Raw genomic sequence first — 23,718 nt, 5'->3', positions numbered from 1 at the left:
AGCTGCATGAGAGGTGCAGGTGGAGTGACTGTTGAGGCGAATGGGAGGTGGTGCAATCTACCCTGGTCTCCTTCACAAGAACCATTATAGTTGACTGCTCCTGAAAGCAGATACACTGTTGAGTTAACACATAAACTCCTTGTATGCCAATTACAAGATGTCTAAACATTCTCCATCATCAGTTTATCTTCCCACAGATGTTGCCTGACCTGCTGAGTATTTCCAGCATTTTCTGTTTTTATTTCATTGCTGCCTATGCATCCAGAACTGTAACAGAATCCAGGCAATTGCATGGTTAGGGAAATGTCTTTGTTTATAACCACAATTTTATCATTCATTAATGGAACCTTGGCCAGCATTTATTGCCCATCCTTAATTACCCTTGAAGAGGTGGTCCTGCGTCTTCCGAATTACTCCCAGAAACTCCTGCCATTACTGCTCTACTGTCATCCTTGCTGGGGTCCCCTTCCAATCAACTTTGGCCAGCTCCTCTCTCATGCCTCTGTATTACCTTTACTCAACTGTAATGCTGACGCATCTGATTTCAGCTTCTCCCTCTCAAACTGCAGGGTGAATTCTATCATATTATGATGACTGCCTCTTAAGGGTTCCTTTACCTTAAGCTCCCTAATCAAATCTGGTTCATTGCACAACACCAAATCCAGAAAGTAAAAATTCTGGCGCGCTTTCCTTATGATTGTACCTATGTGCTGGACCCAGGGCAGGCGGTCTGATATGTTAATGCCCAGGAATTTAAAGCTGTTGACTCTCTCCACTGCCGGTCCCCCCATGTAGACTGGTGCATGTTCGTCCTCCTTCCCCTTCCTGAAGTCAACGATCAGCTCTTTAGGTTTGCTGACGTTGAGCGAGAGGTTGTTGTTGTGGCACCACTCAACCAGGTGTCCTATCTCGCTCTGGTAAGCTTACTCATCGCCACCTGTGATTTGTCCAACAGTAGTGGCGTCATCAGCGAATTTGAAGATGGCATTGGAGCTGTGATTAGCCACACGGTCATGTGTGTATAGGGAGTACAGCAGGGGGCTAAGCACACAGCCTTAAGGTGCACCCGTGTTGATGAATAGCGAGAAGATGTTGTTACTGATTCTCACTGATTGAGGTCTTCCAACGAGGAAGTCGAGAATCCAGTTGCAGAGAGAGGTGGAGAGGCCCAGGTCTTGAAGCTTGATGATGGGATGGGATGATTGTGTTGAACATTGAGTTGTAGTCGATGAACAGCTGCATAACGTACAAGTTCCTGTTGTCTAGATGGTCCAGAGCAGAGTGAAGAGCCAGAGAAATTGCAACTGTTGTTGACCTGTTGTGGTGGTAGGCAAATTGGAGCAGATCCAGGTCCCCTTTGAGGCAAGAGTTGATTCATACCACAACCAAGCTCTAGATCAGACGCCTTTCGTGGATTCACCCTCTTGAGGGATGCCCGGACGTTGGCCTCAGAGACTGAGATAAGCACTAGAACACATCGTGATTGACAATGCCGGGTCAAGTTTCCTGGTGTCCAATCCTCCAAGTATACCCATGTTTATGAGATATACTCCAAAAAGAGCTGATTTTTGTATGATTCAATTTCTAGGCATATGACTTTAAAACCTTCCACCAAACAAAATGAGTACCAAAGACATAGGTAGAACAAGGAAAGAGGTTCAGCTGAGGGAATTTGAGCAGTTAATGACTAAATTAAAAAGCAGAACCACAAAGGTAATAATCTCTGGATTGCTACCTGAGCCACGTGCAAATTGGCACAGGGTCAATAAGATCAGAGAGTTAAATGCGTGGCTCAAAGATTGGTGTGGGAGAAGTGGGTTTGAATTCATGGGACATCGGCACCAGTATTGGGGAAGGAGGGAGTTATTCAGATGGGACGGGCTCCACCTGAACCGTACTGGGACCAGGGTCCTGGTGAATCACATAACTAGGGCTGTGGATAAGGCTTTAAACTAAATAGTAGGGGTTTGTGTTCAACAGATTGGAAAAGTATGGATAAAGTAAAAGGGAAGGAGAGTTCAGGAGATGTTACTGAAGTCTCCAGAATAAAGAATAAGACAGAATGTTTAGAAAGGGATAGAAATTTAACTTAAGGCAACATGGAGACAAATTTGAGAAGAAGGGTGGTGAATACAGGCCTGAAGGTGTTGTATTTGAATGCACACAGTATACGACATCAGGTAGATGAGCTTATAGCGCAGTAAGAAATTGGCAGGTATGACGCTGTGGGCATCACAGAGTCGTGGTTGAAAGAAGATCACGGCTGGGAGCTACACATCCAAGGATACATATCCTATCGAAAAGACAGGCAGGTAGGCAGATGGTGTGGGGTGGCTCTGTTGGTAAAAAATGAAATCAAATGCTTAGCGAGAAGTGACATAGGATCAGAAGATGTAGAATACTTGTGGGTAGAGCTAAGAAACAGCAAGGTTAAAAAGACCTCGATGGGAATTATATACAGTCCTCCAAATAGAAGCCAGGATGTGGGGTACAAATTACAACAGGAGATAGAAAAGGCACGTAAGAAGGGCAATGTTACGATGGTTATGGGGAATTTCAGTACGCAGGTAGATTGGGAAAATCAGGTTGGTACTTGATCGCAAGAGAAGGACTTTGCAGAATGCCTATGAGATGGTTTTTTAGAGCAGCTTGTGGTCGAGCCCACTGCAGGAAAGGTAATCCTGGATTTGGTGTTATGCAATGAACCAGATTTGATTAGGGAGCTTAAGGTAAAGGAACCCTTAAGAGGCAGTCATCATAATATGATAGAATTCACCCTGCAGTTTGAGAAGGAGAAGCTGAAATCAGATGCGTCAGCATTACAGTTGAGTAAAGGTAATTACAGAAGCATGAGAGAGGAGCTGGCCAAAGTTGATTGGAAGGGGACCCTAGCAGGGATGACGGTAGAGCAGCAATGGCAGGAGTTTCTGGTAGTAATTCGGAAGACGCAGAATCAGTTCGTCCCAAAGAATAAGCATTCTAAAGGGCAGATGAGGCAACCATGGCTGACAAGGGAAGTCAAAGACAGCATAAAAGCAAAAGAAAGGGCATACAATACTGCAAAAATTAGTGGCAAGCTAGAGGATTGGGAAGCTTTTAAAAACAAACAGAAGGCAACTAAAAAAGCAATAAGGGGAGAAAAGATGAAATATGAAGGTAGGCTAGCCAATAATATAAAAGAGGATACCAAAAGTTTTTTCAGATATATAAAGAGTGAAAAAGAGGCAAGATTGGACATTGGACTGCTGTAAAATGATGATGGAGAAGTAGAATGGGGATCAGTGAAATGGCAGACAAACTGAATAAGTATTTTGCATCAGTCTTCACTGTGGAAGACACCAGCAACGTGCCAGAAATTTGAGAGAGTCAGGGGGCAGACGTGAGTGTAGTCACTATTACTAAGGAGAAGGTGCTTGGGAAATTGAAAGGTCTGAAGGCAGATAAGTCACCTAGACTGGATGGACTACATTCCAGAGTTCTGAAAGAGGTAGCTGAAGAGATTGTGGAGGCATTAGTAGTGATCTTTCAAGAATCACCAGAGTCAGGAATGGTTCCAGAGGACTGGAAGATCACTAATGTCACTCCACTCTTTAAGAAGGGAGGGAGGCAAAAGACAGGAAATTATTTGCCAGTGGTTGGTAAGATGTTAGAGTCCATTATTAAGGATGAGGTTTCGGAGTACTTGGAAACTCATGATAAAATTGGCCGAAGTCAGCATGGTTTCCTTAAGGGGAGATCTTGCTTGACAAATCTGTTTGAATTCTTTGAGGAGGTAACAAGCAGGATAGACAAAGGAGAGCCAGTGGATGTTGTTTACTTGGATTTTCAGAAGGCCTTTGACAAAGTGCCGCACATGAGGCTGCTTAACAAGATAGGAGCCCCTGGTTTTACAGGGAAGGTACTAGCATGGATGGAAGATTGGCTGACTGGCAGAAGGCAAAGAGTGGAAATAAAGGGGGCCTTTTCTGATTGGCTGCCGGTGATTAGTGGTGTACTTTTCACATTATATGTTGATGACCTGGATGATGGAATAGAGGGCTTTGTAACCAAGTTTGCGGATGATACAAAGATAGGTGGAGGGGCAGGTAGTGTTCAGGAAGCAAGGAATCTGCAGAAGGACTTGGACAGGTTGGCAGAATGGGCAAAGAAGTGGCAGATGGAATGCAGTGCAGGGAAGTGTATGGTCATGCACTTTGGTAGAAGGAATAAAGGCGTAGAATATTTTCTAAAAGGGGAGCGAATTCAGGAATCAGAGGTACAAAGGGACTTGGGAGTCCTAGTGCAGGATTCCCTAAAGGTTAACTTGCAGGTTGCATGGGTAGTAAGGAAGGCAAATGCAATGTTAGCGTTCATTTCAAGACAACTAGATGTAAAAGCAAGGATATAATGCTGAGGCTTTGCAAGGTGTTGGTCGGACCACATCTGGAGTATTGTGAGCAGTTTTGGGCCCCATATGTAAGGAAGGATGTGCTGCATTGGAGCGGGTCCAGAGGAGATTTACAAGAATGATACCAGGAATGAAAGGGTTAATGTATGAGGAGTGTTTGATGGCTCCGGGCCTGTACTCGCTGGGGTTTAGAAGGATGAGGGGGGATCTGATTGAAACCTACCAAATATTGAAAGGCCTAGATGGAGTGGACGTGGAGAGGATGTTACCAGTAGTGGGAGTGTCTAGGACCAGAGGGCGCAGCCTCAGAATAGGAGGACATCTTTTTAGAACAGAGATGAGGAGGAATTTCTTTAGCCAGAGGGTGGTGAATCTGTGGAATATATTGCCAGACAGTTGTGGAGGCCAAGTCATTGGGTATATTCAAAGCAGAGGTTGACAGGTTCTTGATTATTAAGAGCGTCAAAGGTTACAGGGAGAAAGTAGGAGAACAGATCAACCATGATCATATGGCGGAGCAGACTTGAAGGGCCGAATGGCCTAATTCTGCTCCTATGTCTTATGGTGACAACTTGAAATTGGTTCAAAAGAATCACTGATAAATACAAACATAGCATTTAGCACAAGGTTACTCAGCCCCTTGAGCCTGCTCCACTACTTAATATGATCGTGGCTGATCAGATTGTAACATCAGGTCTGCACTCCCATACACCGGTGGTAACCTTTGACCCATTTTGGCTTTTGCCTTAAAAACTTTCAGAGTCGGCTTCCACTGTCCCTTGACAAAGGGAATTCCAAAGACTCACAGCGGTCTAACAGAAAAATATTCACATAATCTCTGTCTTAAATGGACAACTACTTTTAAAATAAGTGGTTCTAGGTGCTCCCCCAATAGAGAATATCCTCTCCACATCCAGCCTATCAAGGCCCCTCTTGATCTTATTTGTTTCAATCAAGTCCTCTCTCAGTTTTCTAAACTACAACAGATATAAGCCTCGTTTATCCACCCTTTCTTCATGAGACAGCCCACACATTTCATGTATCAGTCCAGTGAACTCTGCTGAACTGTTTCCAATGTACTAACATCCTTCCTTAAATAAGGAGACCGAGGAGTTCCAGCATGATTATGTGGCTGACGTTGACCTGGAAACCTGGTCCCTTCCAGCCAAGCCCTGACACCGACCCCTGGCCAGCCTGTTGAACTCAGAGCCAGTACACCTCTTGTCATAGAGTCATACAGCATGGAAACAGACCCTTCAGCCCAACTCATCCATACCAACAAAGATGTCTATCTGAACTAGTTCCATTTGCCTGCATTTGGCCCAAATCACTCTAAACCTTTCCTATCCAATGTATCTATCCAAACGCTTTTTAAATGTTGTAATGGTGCTCAACTCTACAGCTTGCTCTGACAGCTCATTTTATATACATCCACCACCTTCTGTGTGGAAAAAGTTGCCCCTCAGGTCCCTTTCAAATTTCTCCCCTCTCACTTTAAATCTATGTCTTCTAGCTTTAGACTCCCTTACCCTAGGAAAAAGACTATGACCATCCACCTTATCTACTCCCTACATGATTTTATATCCCTCTGTAAGGTCACTCCTCAGCCTCCTATGTTCCGGGGAAAAAAGTCTCAGCCTATCTAGCCTCTCCTTATAACTCAAGCCCTCCAGTCCTGGTAGCATCCTCATGAATCCTTTCTGCATCATTTCCAGCTTAATGACATCCTTCTTATAACTGGGCTACCAGAACTGTGCACAATACTCCAAGTGTGGTCTCACCAATGACTTGTGCAGTTGCAACATGACATCCCAACTCCTGTACTCAATGCCCTGACTGATGAAGGAAAGCATGCCAGACACCTTCTTCACCACCCTGTTTACTTGTGTTGCCATTTTCAAGAAATAATGTACTTGTACCCCTAGGTCCTTCTGTTCTACAACACTCCCAGGGCCCTGCCATTTACTGCGTAAGCCTTGCCTACCAAAATGCAACACCTTGCACTTGTCCAATATTTACACTGCTGTGTTGAGCTCAGTGTTCTTACCTGCTTTTACAATTTATGGACCGTTATTTTCTGCATTGTGCATGCTGGACTCACATGTGCCTTGAAGCTGTTGTGCTGTGGATTTTACAGTTGTTTGTAGTATGTTGAGTGCATCCTGTCACAGTCCAGTATGTGATCTGCATGCAGCTTTCACTGTGTTTTCAACAAGTACATCTAACCATGTGATGTGTGTGCTGCACCCACTCTGTGTCAGAGAATCAAAGACATTTATAGCACAGAATGAGACCATTCAGCCCATCAAGCCCTTACCATCCAAAAATGTCACTATTTATGTTATAAAAAATGTGGGTCAGGCAATGGAGAGAAAAATCGTTAATGTTTCAGGCCGGAGAAAGAGAACAGATAGTATGGTTTTAAGTTGCGAAGAGGGTGGGGGGGGGTGGTGGTAGATAGGAGAATGGGAATATTTTCGAAAGGGTGGGGCCGGGCTTGCCTTAGTGGTAGGTTCATGAAGCCACCTCATTGGTAGATTAATGAAGGCAGTTCAAGAGGAGAAAAAAAATACAAAAAAAGGGGACATGTAAAAGCTGTGAAATGCACGTCAGAGTTGTAGGAAATGCCCAGCAGACCAGGCAGTGTCAGTGAAGAGAGAAAAAACTGAGTTGATGTTACAGGTGGATAACCTACAGAACTGGCCAGTTTTGGAACAGTGTTACCTGAAATTGTTGAATTCAGTACTGACTCCCAAAGGCTGCAGGGTGCCCAGACAGAAGATGAAACACTTTTCCTCATGCTTACACTGGGTCATTATTGTATGAGTCCAGGAGACTACAGACAGGTAGATCAGAGTGGGAATGGGATGGAGAAGTAAAATGACTGACAAGATGAAGCTCAGGGTCACCTCTGCAGACTAAAATGATCATGCTTTGTAAAGCAGTCTTCCAATCTGCTATTTAGGTTACTTCACTTCCCAGCTCTCTGCCTGTAGGTTTGTAGGTTACAGCTCTTCAAGGGTTCATTCTGGTTCACTTTAAATGCAATGAGGAATTCTGGCTCAGGCAGCGAATGATTTCCGTTGAAAAAGTTTTTCCTTAACTTCCCAGTAATCTTTCTACCAATTAAACCTATGCCCCCTAGTTATCTACATTCTGCCAAGGGAAAGAAGTCTTTCCTGTGCACCCTTGCTAGAGCTCATAATTTTAATTAAATCTCTTCTTGGTCTCCATTGCACCAAAGAAAACAACCCCAGTCTAGACAGTCTCTCCCCATAACCATAATTCTCCTCGTAAATGTAATCTGCACCTTATGTTGTGCTCTCCCATTCTTTCTGGAGTGTGACGACCAGAAATGTATGCAGTGCTCTCATCACTGCTTTGCTAGTGTTTTATACAGTTCTGGCATCATCACTCTGCTCCTGTATTCCGTGTTTCTGCCAATTAGAGGCATTTGGCTTCTTCACCACCTGATCAACACAACTCAGTTAACTTCAGAATCTCTGGTCGTACACTCCCAAGTCTCTCTAATCCCCTGCACATCTTAATTTCCTGCCATTTATCGTGTATTTCCTTACTTTGCTCTCCTTCCAGGAATGCACAATACTCTTGTTTGAATTCCATTTGCCACCAATTCCAACTCACTGACATATTCCTGCATTTTATTCCTCACTGTCAACTACACCTTCAATCATCAAAAAATTTGTTTATTGTCACCCCATATTAAATTCCAATTCCTTGAAAAATGATTGGGCTGAGCAGTGAGTCCTGCTGGACTCCACTATACCATGGCTCCTGTGAAGACAGTTGTAAAGAAACTCCCATTGACAATTACCTTTGCTTGCTCCCACTAAACTAATGTGTATTTTATTCCCTGATCAATCTGGTGAGTGGGGCACTGTTTTGACATATATATGCCATATATACTGCATCAGGTGTGTTACCCTCATTGACCCTCCTCGTTATCTTCTCAGACAATTCTAACAAGTTAGTCAGACATAAACCTACACTTAACAAATTCTGTTGGTTGATTAACTTGTCTCTTTAAACATTGATACATGCCATCCCCTGAATTTTTACTACTGTTTTTCCTACCAGTGATCACACCTGTAGTAGTCAAAGCTGTACTATTTCTTCTCTTTCTTCTTTTAAGAGCATTGGATACAGCTTACTTGGACTTCGCAATTCATTTTCTTGTAAAGATACTGGAACCTAATATGTCTTCTACCGTTATTGCTTTCAATAGTACACATTCTTCTTCCTTAATGCCAATCTCTGTATTATCCCCTTCACTTAGAACTATATATCTAACTTCCACCTCCATACTCAAGTTACTACTTTGGCCTCTTATACAATGTATGCATCTTATGAATCTTTCGTTATTCTCCACATACTGCTTTCCTTACAGAGAGAGGCATACACATGATACAGCGAGAACAGCATGTACTTAACACATAGATAGTGGCACACACATTACACAGTAAGAGCAGTGTATAGAACATGTTTAATACAAAGGTAGTGGCACACACATCTGACAGTAAGAACAGAATTGGAATTAGAATTGGTTTATTATTGTCATATGTACAGAGATACAGTGAAGACTTTCTGTTTGCATACCATCTAGACAGATCATTCAATACATAAGTACTTATTCCATACAGTGCAGTGCAGGTAGACAAATAAAGTGCAAGGGCCATGACAAGGTACATAGATCACACAGAGAGAACCACATACACAATGCACAATAAGGACGTGGATCATATGGAGAAAGAAAAAAACATGAGAAATAGAAGCAGGAGTAGGGTATTTGGCAACTTGGTGTCTGCTTTGCCATTCAATAAGCTCATGGTGACCTTCTACCATATAAGCTACACGATGCTCCGTGTACGTAAGGTGCGTCATTCTGTCTGTTTCATCTGCATGTTGCTCTTGTTGTGCGTCGTGTATGCATAATGCTCATACTGCTCTGTCTATGCATTTTGCTCCCTTTGTGTGTTCTATATAACAGTCTCTAAAGTGATATGTGCTGCTCTTTCCGTATGATCTACATGCAGCTCTGACCATGTGTTGAGTTTGCAACCCTCTCTATGTACTGTGCAGGCCACACTCTTTGTCCATTTTATATGCTGCTTCTTCTATATATTCCATGTGCTGCTCTTGCTTTGGGAGAATGTAGAGAGGCTTCGGGGGGATACAGACAGGAAAAATGAATGAATAGAGACATAGAAGATGGGACATAATGTGGAAAAGGTAAGATCATCTACATTGGTAGAAAAATGATAAAGGTAGAGCATTTTTTGACTGGAGAAACTGACAGGTGAAGGTGTTCAAGAGGAACTTGGGTGTCCTTGTACATGAATCACTGAAAGTTAACAAGCAGGTAAAGCAAGCAAATAAGAAGGCAAATGCTATGTTGGTTTGTACTGCAAGTGAATTTGATAACGAGAGCAGTGGAGTCTTGGTCCAAATATAGAGAGTCTGGGTGACACTGCTTCTGGAATAGTGTGTGGTAGTCTGGTCTCCCTACCAAAGGAAGGATAGATTTGCAATAGAGGGAGTACAGTAAAGAGTCACCATATTAGTTCTTGGGATGGCATGTTTGTCATATGAAGGGAGATTATGCAGACTAGACCCTGTACTCTGTTAAGTTTAGAAAGAGAGGTGATCATATTGAAGTATACAAAATTCCTTGAGAACCTGACAGGGTAGATGTGGGGTGATGCCTCAAAATAGAGGGGTTAGTCATTTAACACAGAGGGGAAATTTCTTCACCCAGAAGATGGTGAATCTTTGGAACTCTCTACCTAAGAGGGCTGTGGAGGCTCAGTTGCTGAGTATATTCAAGACAGCCTCTTAAGGAAATCAGGAGAGATGGGATTAGTGTAAATGTCCATGATCTTACTGAATGGCAGAACTTTAGATACCTTTTCTTATACCTTCCACCATCAAAATCACTGAAAAATTTCAGTAGGTATTAAAAAAAATGTTGTAATGTTTTAAAATATAATCACAGTCATTCTCAGCCTTTTAATAGTTCTAATTATTTAATTGAATGGTTACAGTAAAACTGATAAAGGTATGATGTTAACTAAATATTATTAAGTATTGATTACTTGTTAAGTATGAGTACATACACTTAGCAGAGAGATGAAAAGCCAAGGGTTATGGGTCTAATTTTATTTATATTCATTTTTGGCATTTGGGCATCATTGGGAAGGCCAGAATTTAACACTATCCCTCATTCCCCTTGAGAAGGTGGAACTGAGCTGCCATCTTGGTTTGATGCAATGCTTCTGGTAAAGATTCTCCCACAGTGTTGTTGTGCAGAGTAATAGGATTTAGACCTAGCAAGCATGAAGGATTGGCAACATCCTAAGTCCGGATGGTGTGTGACTTGGAGGGAAAACTGCAGGTACTGGTGTCCTTCTTGGTAGCAGGAGTCATGGGTTTGAGAGGTGCTGTCAGAGTAGCCTGGGCGAGTAACTGTAGTGCATTTTGTAGATGGTACACACTATTGCCACTGTGTACTGTGATTAGGGGTGCCAATCAAGTGGGCTGCTTTATCCTTAATGATGTTGAATTTGAGAGTTGTTGGCACGGTACTCCTCTTGGCTAATGGAGAGTATCCCAAAATGCTCCTGACTTGTGGGTCACAGAGAGAAAAGCCTTATAGAGAGGACTTGGTAGATGAATCACTTGCTGTTGTACACCTAGCTTCTGATTTGTTTTTGTAGCCACAATAGTTATGTGGCTGCTCAGGTGAGTTTCCAATCAATGGTTACCTTCAGGATATTGATGGAGGGGGACTTGTGATAGTAATGCCATTAATGTTCAAGCATCGGTATTAGTCTTTCTCATTAGAGCTGGTCATTACTTGGCATTTCTGTGGCATGAATGACACTTGTCAGTCTATGCCTGAATGTTGTCCAGACATTACTGTATGCAGGCATGGACTGCTTCATTTATTGAGGAGTTGTAAATGGAATTAAGCCTTAAGCTATCATCAGCAAACATCCCCACATCCGACCTTCTAATAGAAGGAAAGTCACTGATAAAGCAGCTGAATTTAAGAGGGCTGAGGAACTCTTGCAGTTTGACTGTAGATGACTACAATCATCTTCCTTTGTGCGAGAAGTGACTCCAGCATTGGAATGTACTTGGGAAGAAGGATGAGAGGGAAGTTGTGGATTGTACTAGATGTCTGAAACTCCTGTCTGAGAGGATAAATCCTCATCAATTTTAAACAATATTTGGGTATGTCCTTGAAGTGCTGTAACCTGTTCAGCTACAGACCCAGTATTGGAACGTGGAGTTAGACCAGGGACTAGTACAGATATGATGATTGAATGGCTTCCTTCTGACTTGCAAGTCCTACACTGAGTGACAGAAGGAAGGTGGTGAAGGTGAGGTGCAGGCAAAAAAATAGTATTTATGTAATGCCTTGAACATCCTCAGGACTTCCCAGAGCAGTTTACAGCATAAAAAAGATGCTTGAGTGATATTGTCCTAGACAAATACAATGTTCAAGATAACAGGAAATACAGACAAGGCAGACAGAAACTGAGACAGAGATTGGGAGATGAGTGAAGAGAATATTATAGGAATAGAGGCACTTGTTCAGACCACGAGCAGAATATCAGATAATTATACTGATTTGTCAGAATATTTTATTTAGCTCCTCTTCCATTGTGACTAAATTATAACTATAAACAATTAGATAGACACCGAAAGTGGTACATTCACAATGATAATATGCATTGACGTATCAAATGAAATAATAGCATTAATTATATAATTTGAATTCCACAACAACAGTAAAATGGGAAGGAGCAGTGTATCAATAAGAACAGTACAACTTAAAACAAGCATTTTCTCTGATCCCATATGAAGATATACAAGCTTTCTCTGGCAGTGATCTAAAACATACAACCACGTACTCTTAGCCAATTCATGTTTAACCATTTGAGAACTACTGCAAAGACATGATATTGGGGACAGGTAGAACCTCAGCACGTAGTGACAGTTGATGCCTGTGTATTTTGGTTCCACGTACAACTTGATGCAGCCACACACAAAGTTGGCTGATGAGCGATGTTGGGTACGCTTCTTCTCCCATTGTCTAGGGACTCGTGCATTGCAACCTGTTGGACCCATTCCATCTTGGATCCCTGAAACGAGCAGAAAATGGCTCGAGTGTCTGGCAGCAGAGGAATGGGATATTGGCCACATCTGTGCCAAGTACAACAATACCAAGAGGACCTTGCCTCTGAATAACAGATTCTTGCCAATCATCAAGAGGAAGCACCACTTCCACAGTTCCATTTTTTCTTTAAGATTGCCTACCCGCTCCAGCCAATTTTTGTTAAATGCTTCAGGCCCTCTGAACCAGAACCCCAGCACCTTCAGGTAGTCAGATGGTGGACCAATCGGGCCAGTTGCTGAAGAGCATGGCCTCGCTCTTCCTGCAGTTGATTCTGGTCCCTGATGCCAACTCAAACTAGTTGCAGATGCTGATCAATCTGCAGATTGACTGTGGATCTGAGCAGAAGACAGTGATGTCATCTATGTACAGGGAAGCTTTGATTCAAGTGCCCCTACTGTCTGGCTTCCTCACCCCTCTTACGCCTGCGTCCTTCCTGATGGATCCAGCAAAGGGTTCAATGCAGCACACAAACAAGACGGGCGAGTGGGAAACTTCATGGGGATGCTGTTTCCCACCCATTGATTAGAACTGTGCTACTGATGTCTGTGTAGAGCAATTGGATCCAATTCCTGATTCCATTCCCAAAACCCATTTTGGGTCGCACGTCCATGTGTACGTGTGCAATATCCCATCAAAGGCCTTCTCCTGGTTCACGCTGACCAGGCAAGTGTCCACCTCCCTGTCCCACATGCAGGCAATGATATCCCCGAGCAGCGCAAGGCTGTCAGAGATTTTCCTGCTGGGCACAGCAAAGGTTTGATGTAGATGGATCACATGTGCCAGGACAAACTTGATTTGACTGGCGATGACCTTGGACAGGATCTTATAATCCACGTTCAACAGTGATATGGATCTCTCTTCAGGTGCACAAGTGACTGAAGCCACATTACGTAAGAGATGAGTTAAATGTGGACTAAAGATCAATGGAAATACTCTTGACATTTGCGCATTCGAAAATATAAAGGATCTGTAAGGGCAATATATCTTGGACATGTAGACAATGTGAAGTTACCCACTAAAATACCTGATCGCATTTTCCCCATTCACAATGTAGGGTCTGACAGGGAAAGGCAAGAGTTGGGAAGGATGGGTCATTCAGGTATTCACAATCAGCATGCAGAACTTTTCCTTCTATTACTGCCATTGTTCTACTTACTGTCATTCCAAAATCACAGGGATTAGGAGTTCATTTTGTTTTGTCACCACGTAAGGAGGCCATTCACTATTGCGACTGTGCTATTACTTTGAACCATGTAATTAGTCCTGCTTTTTCGCCCTGTGTGATAAGAGTTCTGTACCCCAGCCATGTGAAGCAAGGAATCATTAACTCAACGCTGTTAACCATTTCCAAACTCTCCCCTTCTCCATCAACTTGCTGTAACCAATGATTTGACGGACTCTGGAATTGAAAAAAACTTATCACATAGGATGATTATTTCATTGCAAAAATAACAGGAGGCAGGTAATAAATGCTTATATTTAATTTTGATATTACAAATTCCATTTCAGGTAACAGAATTGATTGAACAGCAGTAAACTCTTCAACAGGACCTGGGTCAACAGCTTACCCAGGAGCACATTCACAAAGCTATTACAGAACCTCCAGGGTGGCAGCTCTTTGGTCCATTTTCTTCCAGAAAGGTGAATCAACGTCATAAATCACTGATACTAAGAACAATTGTATTTAGAACAAGAAGGTTCAAACTACCACAAAGCGTTGAATGGTTATGGCCTCCAGACTGAAATCAATGTTCTTCATTGTCTCACTATATACTTTGTTAAGACACTTTGAAGCCATTTTGGGATCAACTACATTGCTGACAAAAGCAATGATTAAATTGCACAACACTCCACCGCTTTAATGGCAGAATTACCCTTCCACCTGTCCTTCCCCTGAAAACTGATTAATTATGCCATAAAGCAATGAGTGGGGTGAGTGTGATGGATGGGTGTTGGGCCAAGTTGAGTGGGTGTGGGTGAGTGTGGCTGGATAGGTGTTAGGGGGGTGGGTGGGGATGTTGGGAGTGGGTGTGGGTGGTGGTGGGGTGGGTGTGACTGTTGGGAGGGGGTGAGTGGGCTGCGAAGCTGGATCCAACAGATGGGATGAGAAAGAGAGTGAGCTAGGAACTGGGGGAATAATGCATCCTGCCACCCCATGCCTGCAGCCACACAGAGCAGTGGGCTGAACTTGGATCAGGACAGACCAATGGGCCGAGCCCTTTCTGAAGATTGACACGAGTTGTGCAGGTTGAGACGATGAGCAGGAAACTGCACAGACCAGTGGACCAAAGGTGGGGGGAGCCGCACAGAGCAGCTGGTCTAACTGGGTGTCAGAGATTCTTAGGAACTAAGTGGAAATGGTACTCCACAGGCACACTGATAGAATGTTAAAGGATCGTAGGATGTAGAGTCCACTGCTGGGACAACAAAGCTACTTTCAAATGTGGAAAGAACTTTTCCTGGTTTAGTCTCTTGCTTTGTACCTGACTCTTTGTGATTAATGTTGCATAGAAGGAAGTCAAGAAGTGGGTCTGAATTACAATCTCCTGAAATAATGATTTAAAGAAAATTCCATTGAAATCTAGAAATATTGTATATAATGTGGTCTGATAATTTGTTAGAAGTTCACCTGAAAAACATCACAGATATTAAAAATGAGTCCTCTTTTGATTAAAATATATTCATTCTGTGGGAACAATGGGGGGAATGGTATCATTGACCATTCCAGTCACTTGGCTTCAGACAGGTGAAAATTAGTCACTATGCTTCACGACATGAAGTGATGTGTGTATCCTGAGGTGGCGTTATGGTGTTCTTGCTGGAAGCCAATTGCTTTTAATTCATAAAAGAATCATTGCTTCACTGGTCATCTTGAATGGGCCATTTCCGCTCCTTAAAATACCTCTTCAGCCCCTTCACATTGAGAGGTGGAAAATACACACCGATCCGTTTCCGAATCCACCACTTACCCTCTGCAGCATGGTTGCCGCCAGGTCTGCTGAACTTATAGCGATAGTGCTCTCCCCTTACCCATCTGTGGACAGAAACAGATTGTGTCACAGTGGCTGGCTACCACGCCGACAAAGCAATAGAACAAAACCAACAACTGGTTCCATCAGGTAACTTGGCTTTAGCAGTCTGGGTGGGAGAATGCAAAGAACTACCTGCTTCTTTCTCATTAGTAAAATAACCCAAGAGGCTTCATGGCAATTCTGTACATTTTTGTGGTGTTGTCACTATTGCAACATAGGGAATGCAGCATCCAATATACATTCAGCAAGATTCCACAAACAACAAGGTAATAATGACCAGATAGCCTGTTGTGACTTAGGGATAAATATTGACAAGGATACCAGGGAGAACTCTCATACAGCTTGTTCGAGATAGTGCTGGGTAATGTTTCGTGTTCACCTGAGAATACAGATGGAGACTCAGTTAAATGCTTTGGCCGAAAAGATGTTGTGGAACACTCCCTCAGTACCAAACGGCAGAGTCAGCCTGCTTTACAGGTCCCTTTTAACATTAACACTATCCAATTTCTCAACATTTAAAAAATACTCTGCTGTTCTGTTTCGTGCACCTCATATTTTCCCTAAGTTTGTGCTCAGCCAGCTTGTCCATATCCTCCTTAAGCACCTTTACATCATCCTCTGTACTTACAATCCCAGCTAGTTTAGTATCATCAGCTAACATGAATGACACATAGTCCCCAAACCAAATTGTTTATATGGATTGTGAATAGGTAGGGCCCAATCACCTGAGAGGGATCTGTACATTTCCACTCTTTGCCTTCTGTTCAATAACCAATCCTCAATCCAAATCCAAAATTCCTAGTGCTGTTCCTTGTTGACCAATCTTCTGGGCATGACCTTATTGATAGACTTCTGAAATTCCAAATCCATTGGCTCCCCATCATCTATTCTACTCATCAGATCCCCAACAGAATTCCAGTCAAACAGTATTACACCCTTCTTTAGAGATTCTAGTACCTTCACTACCACTGTAATTAGGCTGACAGGTCAGAAGTTCCCTGGTTTCTCTCTCCCTTCGGTCTTAAACAGTGGGATCACATTTGCTACCCTCCAATCTACAGAACAATCCCAGAGCATTCATTATCTCTATAGCCATCTCTTTCAGAACTCAGTGATATAGATCATCAGGCCTTTGTGATTTATTGGCTTTCAAACTCACCAACTGTTTTAGTACTTTTTTTGACTAATAGTTATGTCCTTTATTCTCATTGGACCCCTGATCCTTTAACATTTCTAACAGGTATTTGTGACTTCTTAAATTAAGACAGACACAGAGTATTTGTTGACTTACCTCTGTACCTCTATCAGGTCACCCCTCAATCTCCTATATTCCAGGGAATAAAGTCCTTGTCTCTGCAACCTCTCCTTGTAACTCAGACCCCCAAGTCCAGGCAACATCCTGGTAAATCTTTTCTGCACTCTTTCTAGTTTAGTAACATCTTTCCTTTAACAGGGTGACCAAAACTGTACATAATACTCCAAATACGGCCTCATGAGTGTCTTATATAACTGCAACATAACTTCCCAACTCCTATACTCAATGTCCTGACTGATGAAGGCCAGTGTGCCAAATGCCTTTTTCACCACCTTATCTACCTGTGACACTGCTTTTACTGAACTATGCACTTGCACTCCTAGGGTCCCTCTGTTCCATAACATCCCAAGGCCCTACCATTCACTGTACAAGTCCAACCTTGATTTCATCTCCCAAATTGCCATACTTCACATTTATCTGGATTGAAAGCCACTTGCTAGTCCTCATCCCACATACCTAATTGATCAAGATCCCCCTGTAATTTTTCATAACTCTGTACTGTTATTGTTTTTACCTGTACTACATCAATGCACTCTGTACTAACTCAATGTAACTGCACTGTGTAATGAATTGACCTGTACGATTGGTATGCAAGACAAATTTTTCACTGTACCTCAGTACAAGTGACAATAATAAACCAATACCAATACCAATACAACACCATGTACTTTAGTATCATCCGCTAACTTACTAACTATGCCTTGTACATTCACATCCAAATCGTTTATATGTTGTATTTCTCACCAATGTTGTTTCTCACCAGATTACTCATATACATTCTTGCCTGTTTTTAATCAATTTCCTGGTCCTTTTTGGCCAAATTGTAAAATACTCCAAATGCTCAGGCCTGCTGCTATTTCTGGCAATTTTATGAGTCTCTTCTTTGAACTTAATGTTACCTGCAATTTCTCTTGAAACTCCTAGGCACAGCATTGTCACCACTGAATGTATTGGTACGATAGTAGACCATGAGCATAATGGATATGTAAAGAACATAAAAATGGTCAAACAGCAGAAACATGAAAATAACGGGAATATAATTATAACCAGAACAAGTTTAACATAAATATTATCTAATAATTTGTGAAAAATCAAAAAAAAAACTGCAGGTGCTGGAAACCTGAAATAGAAATAGAAAATGCTGGAAAGATTAGGCAGGTCAGAAGCATCTGTGGAGAGAGAAAGTAACCTTAATTGACAGAGGAACTTGCTATGAATGTGTTAATGCATTCAAGACTAAGAGTCTAGAGTTTAAAAGCTAGAGTCAAACCCATTGCTTGGAGCTATCATTGCATTTGGATATTATTTGATCTGGACTCCAGTGCAGGAATATTTCCAGCTTGCTTACTCAGATGCTTGACCAGAAACAACCTCTGAAAATTCAGTTCACTTCATATATCAGCAAGTAAACTTGTGTCAAAACAGAATCATTAGCAAAACTTCATGCTGGTCAGGAACTGGAAGTATCAATTGTTTAGGAAAATAAAAAAAGGAGTGAATTTTTCCAGTTTATAAAATAACTATTGTAGCTAATTAAATCAATACTTCTGGAAGGTCCTTCTTCCCTCTCCTAACTCTAGATGCATAGACCACATTACGTCCAATCCTTTGCCAAGGATGTCAGAAGTTTGACCAGAAGTTCTTGTCTGCATGCACTGGGGATTCCCATTTTCCAACCAACAATGGGGATCCAATTACTTTCAACATTTTAGAACCTAAAATGTAAGAAGGGCTCACCCAACTTCTTCAGAATTTGAGTGCTACTGAGAGGCCACTTCAACAATCTCCTGCACTGTTGTTCAGAACCTGAGAAAACCATGAACATCTGTGGGAAAATCCTTCTCTCAGCAAGTCCTCAGCTTCCAGCTCTCCAGGTCAATCTTCCTAATTATTCTCATTACTACAATCTGTTCATTCTCCTTCCTTCCTAGTAGTATTTCGGGCTATTCCCCCATTCAGTTAGAATAACCCACACTTCATTCCATCTATGACCTTACAATCTTTAAAACTATTCTGCATCAAAAATTTATCATTTTTTGAAATGTTCAACTGGCATGCATATCTCACCAATACCCGCAAAACTTTTAAGGCTCTTAAGTGGATATTTTTTCTAATTTTCCATTATCACTCAAGTCAGAAAGTGTTTTCTTGGTAAAACTGGGCCAATGCTGACTGAAATGTATTCTTGCCAAAGGACATCAAACTGTGAAACCTCTCACCTTCTGCAGTTTTCCTTTTCCACTGCTTTCATAACACAGCCCAGCAAGAAGCAATGCAGCCACTCATTCGTTGACACAGCCTTTTGACACAGCTCAGAATGTAAAGGGAAAGAACTTTACAATCAATGCTCCTAAATTATCATTTAAATAACTTTATGAGAATCAGGGCACAGAGCCGAAGAGGCAGAAGTTATGCTAAGCTTATGTTAAACATTATCTTGGCCCATCTGGAGTATTGTGTTAAATTCTGCACATCACATTTCAGCAATGATTGAAGGAAATGCAGGAAAAATTACCAGAATGATTCCAGGGAAAAAATATTACAGTTAAGGATTGTATTATGGATAACAATTAAGGATAATTGTTAAAGGATTAACAGTTGTTTTCCTTAGAATGGAGAAGTCTGAGAGGAGATTTGATGGAAATATTCCTTTTACTTATTGTGCAAGTATGGGTGTCACCAACAAAGCGAACATTTACTGCTATTACAATCTGAGCAATGAAGATGCTCCTACATTAGATAGGGAGTTGCAGGATTTTGGCCAGGAAATCTCCAAGAAAATACGACCAACTGGTTTGTTCGAGCATCACAGACACAGGTCCCTCTTTCTGTGCTATATACTTCTATGATTCTAATTGCTTAGGCAGTAGAATGGTTCAAAGGTCCACTCAGTTTCAACTAATTAGGTTCAAAAAATTCTGATTGCAACATCCTCAATGTTGCCAATGTCAAAATTCTTTATCAGCACAGCACTGGATATCATCAAATTAAATCTATTCAAGAACTGATCAGCGGTGAGCTCTTTGATTTTGAAAGGACTCATAATGTAAAAATTGAAAAAAAATTGTTTTTGTCTTTTTCTTTCAGTGGAAATAAATCCACACAATCACTTCCTCTCCTGGGATTTCACAGACAAGTGCTATTAAATTGTGCAGGATAATTTCTACTCTAATGTATTGGCTTATGAGGGGTAATTAACTCATGTATAAACAGATTTAAACTCCTACCCACTGCTATCCTGGCACATGCTAACAATACCAAGGGTGAGAGGCTAAGGATGTCAGCAAATTACCCTCCATCCCACTTCTGCACTGCCAATCAACACGAGGATAAAGGAGAAGGGCCTTTTGGTTGCCAAGTGGGAGAGCTGGGAACTGGTCACATACCTGACCCCCGAGAGCTCTTTTTGGCTCCATTCAAAATTTAGCACTGGCATTGAAAAAGCAACTTGTACTTACATACCACCTTTAAAGTACTGAAGATTCTCAAGGAATATTCACAGGAGTGTTACCAGTCACAATGTGAGAATTACCATATCAGGAGATAATGGTACAGGTGACAAGAGGTTGGTTAAAGAGCTAGATTTTAGCTGGAAGTTACTTTCTCAGCTCATTTATGATGGTCCTTTAAACTTACCTCTTTGACCAAGCTATAGGACCCCCTTTGTAAGTCCTTATAGAGCTTGATATCAACTTCTGCTTGAAAACATTCTTTTGAAGGACATTTTCTGAGGCTTAAAGTGCATAAGTATGTATTAGAAAAGCCATAAACAATGGGCACATTTCTACCTATGAAAGGCTTTGGACAGCATTGGCGAGATTGACATCTACAAGATCCCGTTGAAGCTGGCTGTTTACAAAAGCTGCTCGCTCTACTCACATCACAATGAACAGGTTCTCTGCTGCATGCATTATCCAGCATAGAAAACAGTATCAGGAAAGCTGATGTCATGGCATAGGGTATTAATATCCCACCCAGAATCTACATCAATAATACAGCTCCTAACATTATCAATTATGTCTGCAAATCCTCTTTCATCTCTGGAAAACCTACCTCAGGTGTCTGGTTCTGAGGTTTGTACCCTCAGTACCCATACTTAAGCCTGTAAAAGAGTGAACACCATTTACCAGCTTCACTAAAGTCCTTGGATCATCGAATCACTAAGGTCTTTCAGAGGACCATCCTTCAGCTTGTACAGAGGTGAACACCTGAATCATCACAGGCTTTACTGGCTTGGGCCTTGAGATCAGTCCCATTCCCCCACTTATTTCCCTGTAACCTTTTCTCTCTCACATGCCCATTAACTTCATTTTGATTTTCCTACCACCTACACTACCGCTAATTTACAAAAGCCAATTAACCTATCAGCTAGCAGGTCTTTGGGATGTAGGTGGAAAGTGCAGCACCCAGAGGGGGATCCCATGTCGTCACTGGGAGAAAGTGCAAACTCCATACAGACAGCGCCGGAGGTCAAGATCAAACCGAAATGGAAATGTGAGGCAGCAGCTCTACCATCTTTGCCACTGTACTACTTCTTCAAAGGACAGTGGAAGCAAAGTCATTGATTAATTTTAAGGCAGAGGGAGATAGATTCTTGATAAACAAGGGGATGAAAGGTTACCACAGGTAATGGGAATGCAGTGCTGAGGTTACAATTAGGTCAGCTACAATGGCGCAGCAAGCTCAAGGGGCTGAGTACCTGTGATGCTGCTGCAAGTAAGTTTTTCATTGCACCTGTGCATATATGTACTAGTGCATATGACAATAAACTCAACTTTGACTTTGAGGGGTCTCTCCCTGCTCCTAATTCATGCATCTTCTCCCACCCCACTGCCAGGCACCCCTAAATGTCACAGCCCCTTTCTTCTTTCCAGATACTGCATACTCTCCTCTGTAAGTGGAAAAACGTAAGAACATAAGAAATAGGAGCAGGAGTAGGCCATCTGGCCCGTCAAGCCTACTCCGCCATTCAATAAGATCATGGTTGATCTGGCCGTGGACTCAGATCCACCTACTTGCCTTTTCCTCATAACCTTACTATGTAAACATCTATCTAACTGTGTCTTAAATATAGTTAATGAGCTGGCCTCCACTGCTCTCCTGGGCAGAGAATTCCACAGATTCACTGCTCTCTGGGAAAAGCAGTTTCTCCTCATCTCCATCCTAAATCTATTCCCCTGAATCCTGAGGCTATGTCTCCTAGTTCTAGTCCCACCTACCAGTGGAAACAACTTTCCTGCCTCTATCTTATTTATCCCTTTCATAATTTGATATGTTTCTATAAGATCCCCTCTCATTCTTCTGAATTCCGGTGAGTATAGTCCCAGGCAACTCAATCTCTCTTCATAGGCTAACCCCCTCATCTCCAGAATCAACTTGGTGAACCTCCTCTGCACCACCTCCAAAGCCAGTATATCTTTCCTCAAGTAAGGAGACCAGAACTGCACGCAGTACTCCAGGTGCAGCCTCACCAGTACCCTGTACAATTGCAGCATAACCTCCCTGCTCTTAAATTTAATCCCTCTACCAATGAAGGCCAGCATTCCATTTGCCTTCTTGATAACCTGCTGCACCTGCAAACCAACCTTTTGCAATTCATGCACAAGCACTCCCAAGTCCCTCTGCACAACAGCATGCTGCAATCTTTCACCATTTAAATAATAATCTGATCTTCTATTTTTCCTTCCAAAGTGGATGACCTCACATTTACCAAATTTGTACTCCATCTGCCAGACCCTTGCCCATTCACTTAATCTATCTATATCTCTCTGCAGACTCTCCACATCCTCTGTACAATTTGCTTTTCCACTCAATTTAGTGTCATCAGCAAAATTAGATATGCTACACTCTGTCCCTTCTCCCAGATCGTTAATGAATATCGTGAACAGCTGTGGGCCCAGCACCGACCCCTGCAGCACCCCGCTCACCACTGATTGCCAACCAGAGAAATGCCCATTTATCCCAACTCTCTGCCTTTTACTGGTTAACCAATGCTAATACATTACCCCCAATTCCATGCATCTTTATCTTATGGTCAGGTCTCTTATGCGGCATCTTATCAAACACCTTCTAGATATCCAAGTATACAACATCCACTTGTTCCCCTCTATCTACTGTGCTCATTATATCTTCAAAGAACTCCAATAAGTTTGTCAAACAGAGCCTGCCCTTCCTGAATCTATGCTGAGTCTGCATGATGGAACCACTTTTATCCAGATGTCTCTCTATTTCTTCCTTAATGATATCTTCAAGCATTTTTCTGACTACAGACGTTAAACTAACTGAGCTATAGTTACCTGCCTTTTGCCTACATCCTTTTTTTAAACAGTGGCATGGCATTCGCTGTCTTCTAATCTGCCAGAACCTGTCCAGAGTCCAGAGAATTTTGGTAAATTATCACAAGTGCATCTACTATAACTTCTGCCATTTCTTTCAGTACCCTGGGATGCATCCCATCAGGACCAGGGGACTTATCTACCTTCAGGCCCACTAGTTTGCTCATCACTACCTCTTTAGTGACAGCAATTGTATCGAGGTCCTCACCTCCCATCGCATCCATAACATCTCTCTTTGGCATGTTAGACATGTCCTCCACCACGAAGACCAATACAAAATAGTTGTTCAAGGCTTCGGCCATTTCTACATTACCCAATATGAATTCCCCCTTCTCATCTTCCAAGGGACCTACGTTCACTTTAGCCACCCTTTTCTGCTTTATATAATTATAAAAACTTTCACTATCAGTTTTTATATTTTGTGCTAGTTTACTTTCATAATCTAT

The 23,718-nt window shown here is 42.1% G+C and overlaps 1 protein-coding gene across 1 annotated transcript in view; it reads right to left on the bottom strand.

Annotated features, from left to right (window-relative positions):
- Positions 1-14,068: 14,068 nt before the first annotated feature.
- lmf1 (lipase maturation factor 1) overlaps positions 14,069-23,718 on the bottom strand; it is a 560,127-nt gene continuing 550,477 nt past the window's right edge. The window contains exon 11 of the mRNA XM_052021392.1: positions 14,069-15,624. Coding sequence (XP_051877352.1) covers positions 15,450-15,624 — 175 coding nt within the window. The 3' untranslated portion in view covers positions 14,069-15,449. The remainder of the gene's footprint in view (positions 15,625-23,718) is intronic.

This window comes from Pristis pectinata, chromosome 8 (genome assembly GCF_009764475.1).
Source record: "Pristis pectinata isolate sPriPec2 chromosome 8, sPriPec2.1.pri, whole genome shotgun sequence".
NCBI lineage: Eukaryota > Metazoa > Chordata > Chondrichthyes > Rhinopristiformes > Pristidae > Pristis > Pristis pectinata.
This window is presented reverse-complemented; position numbering and strand designations above follow the sequence as displayed.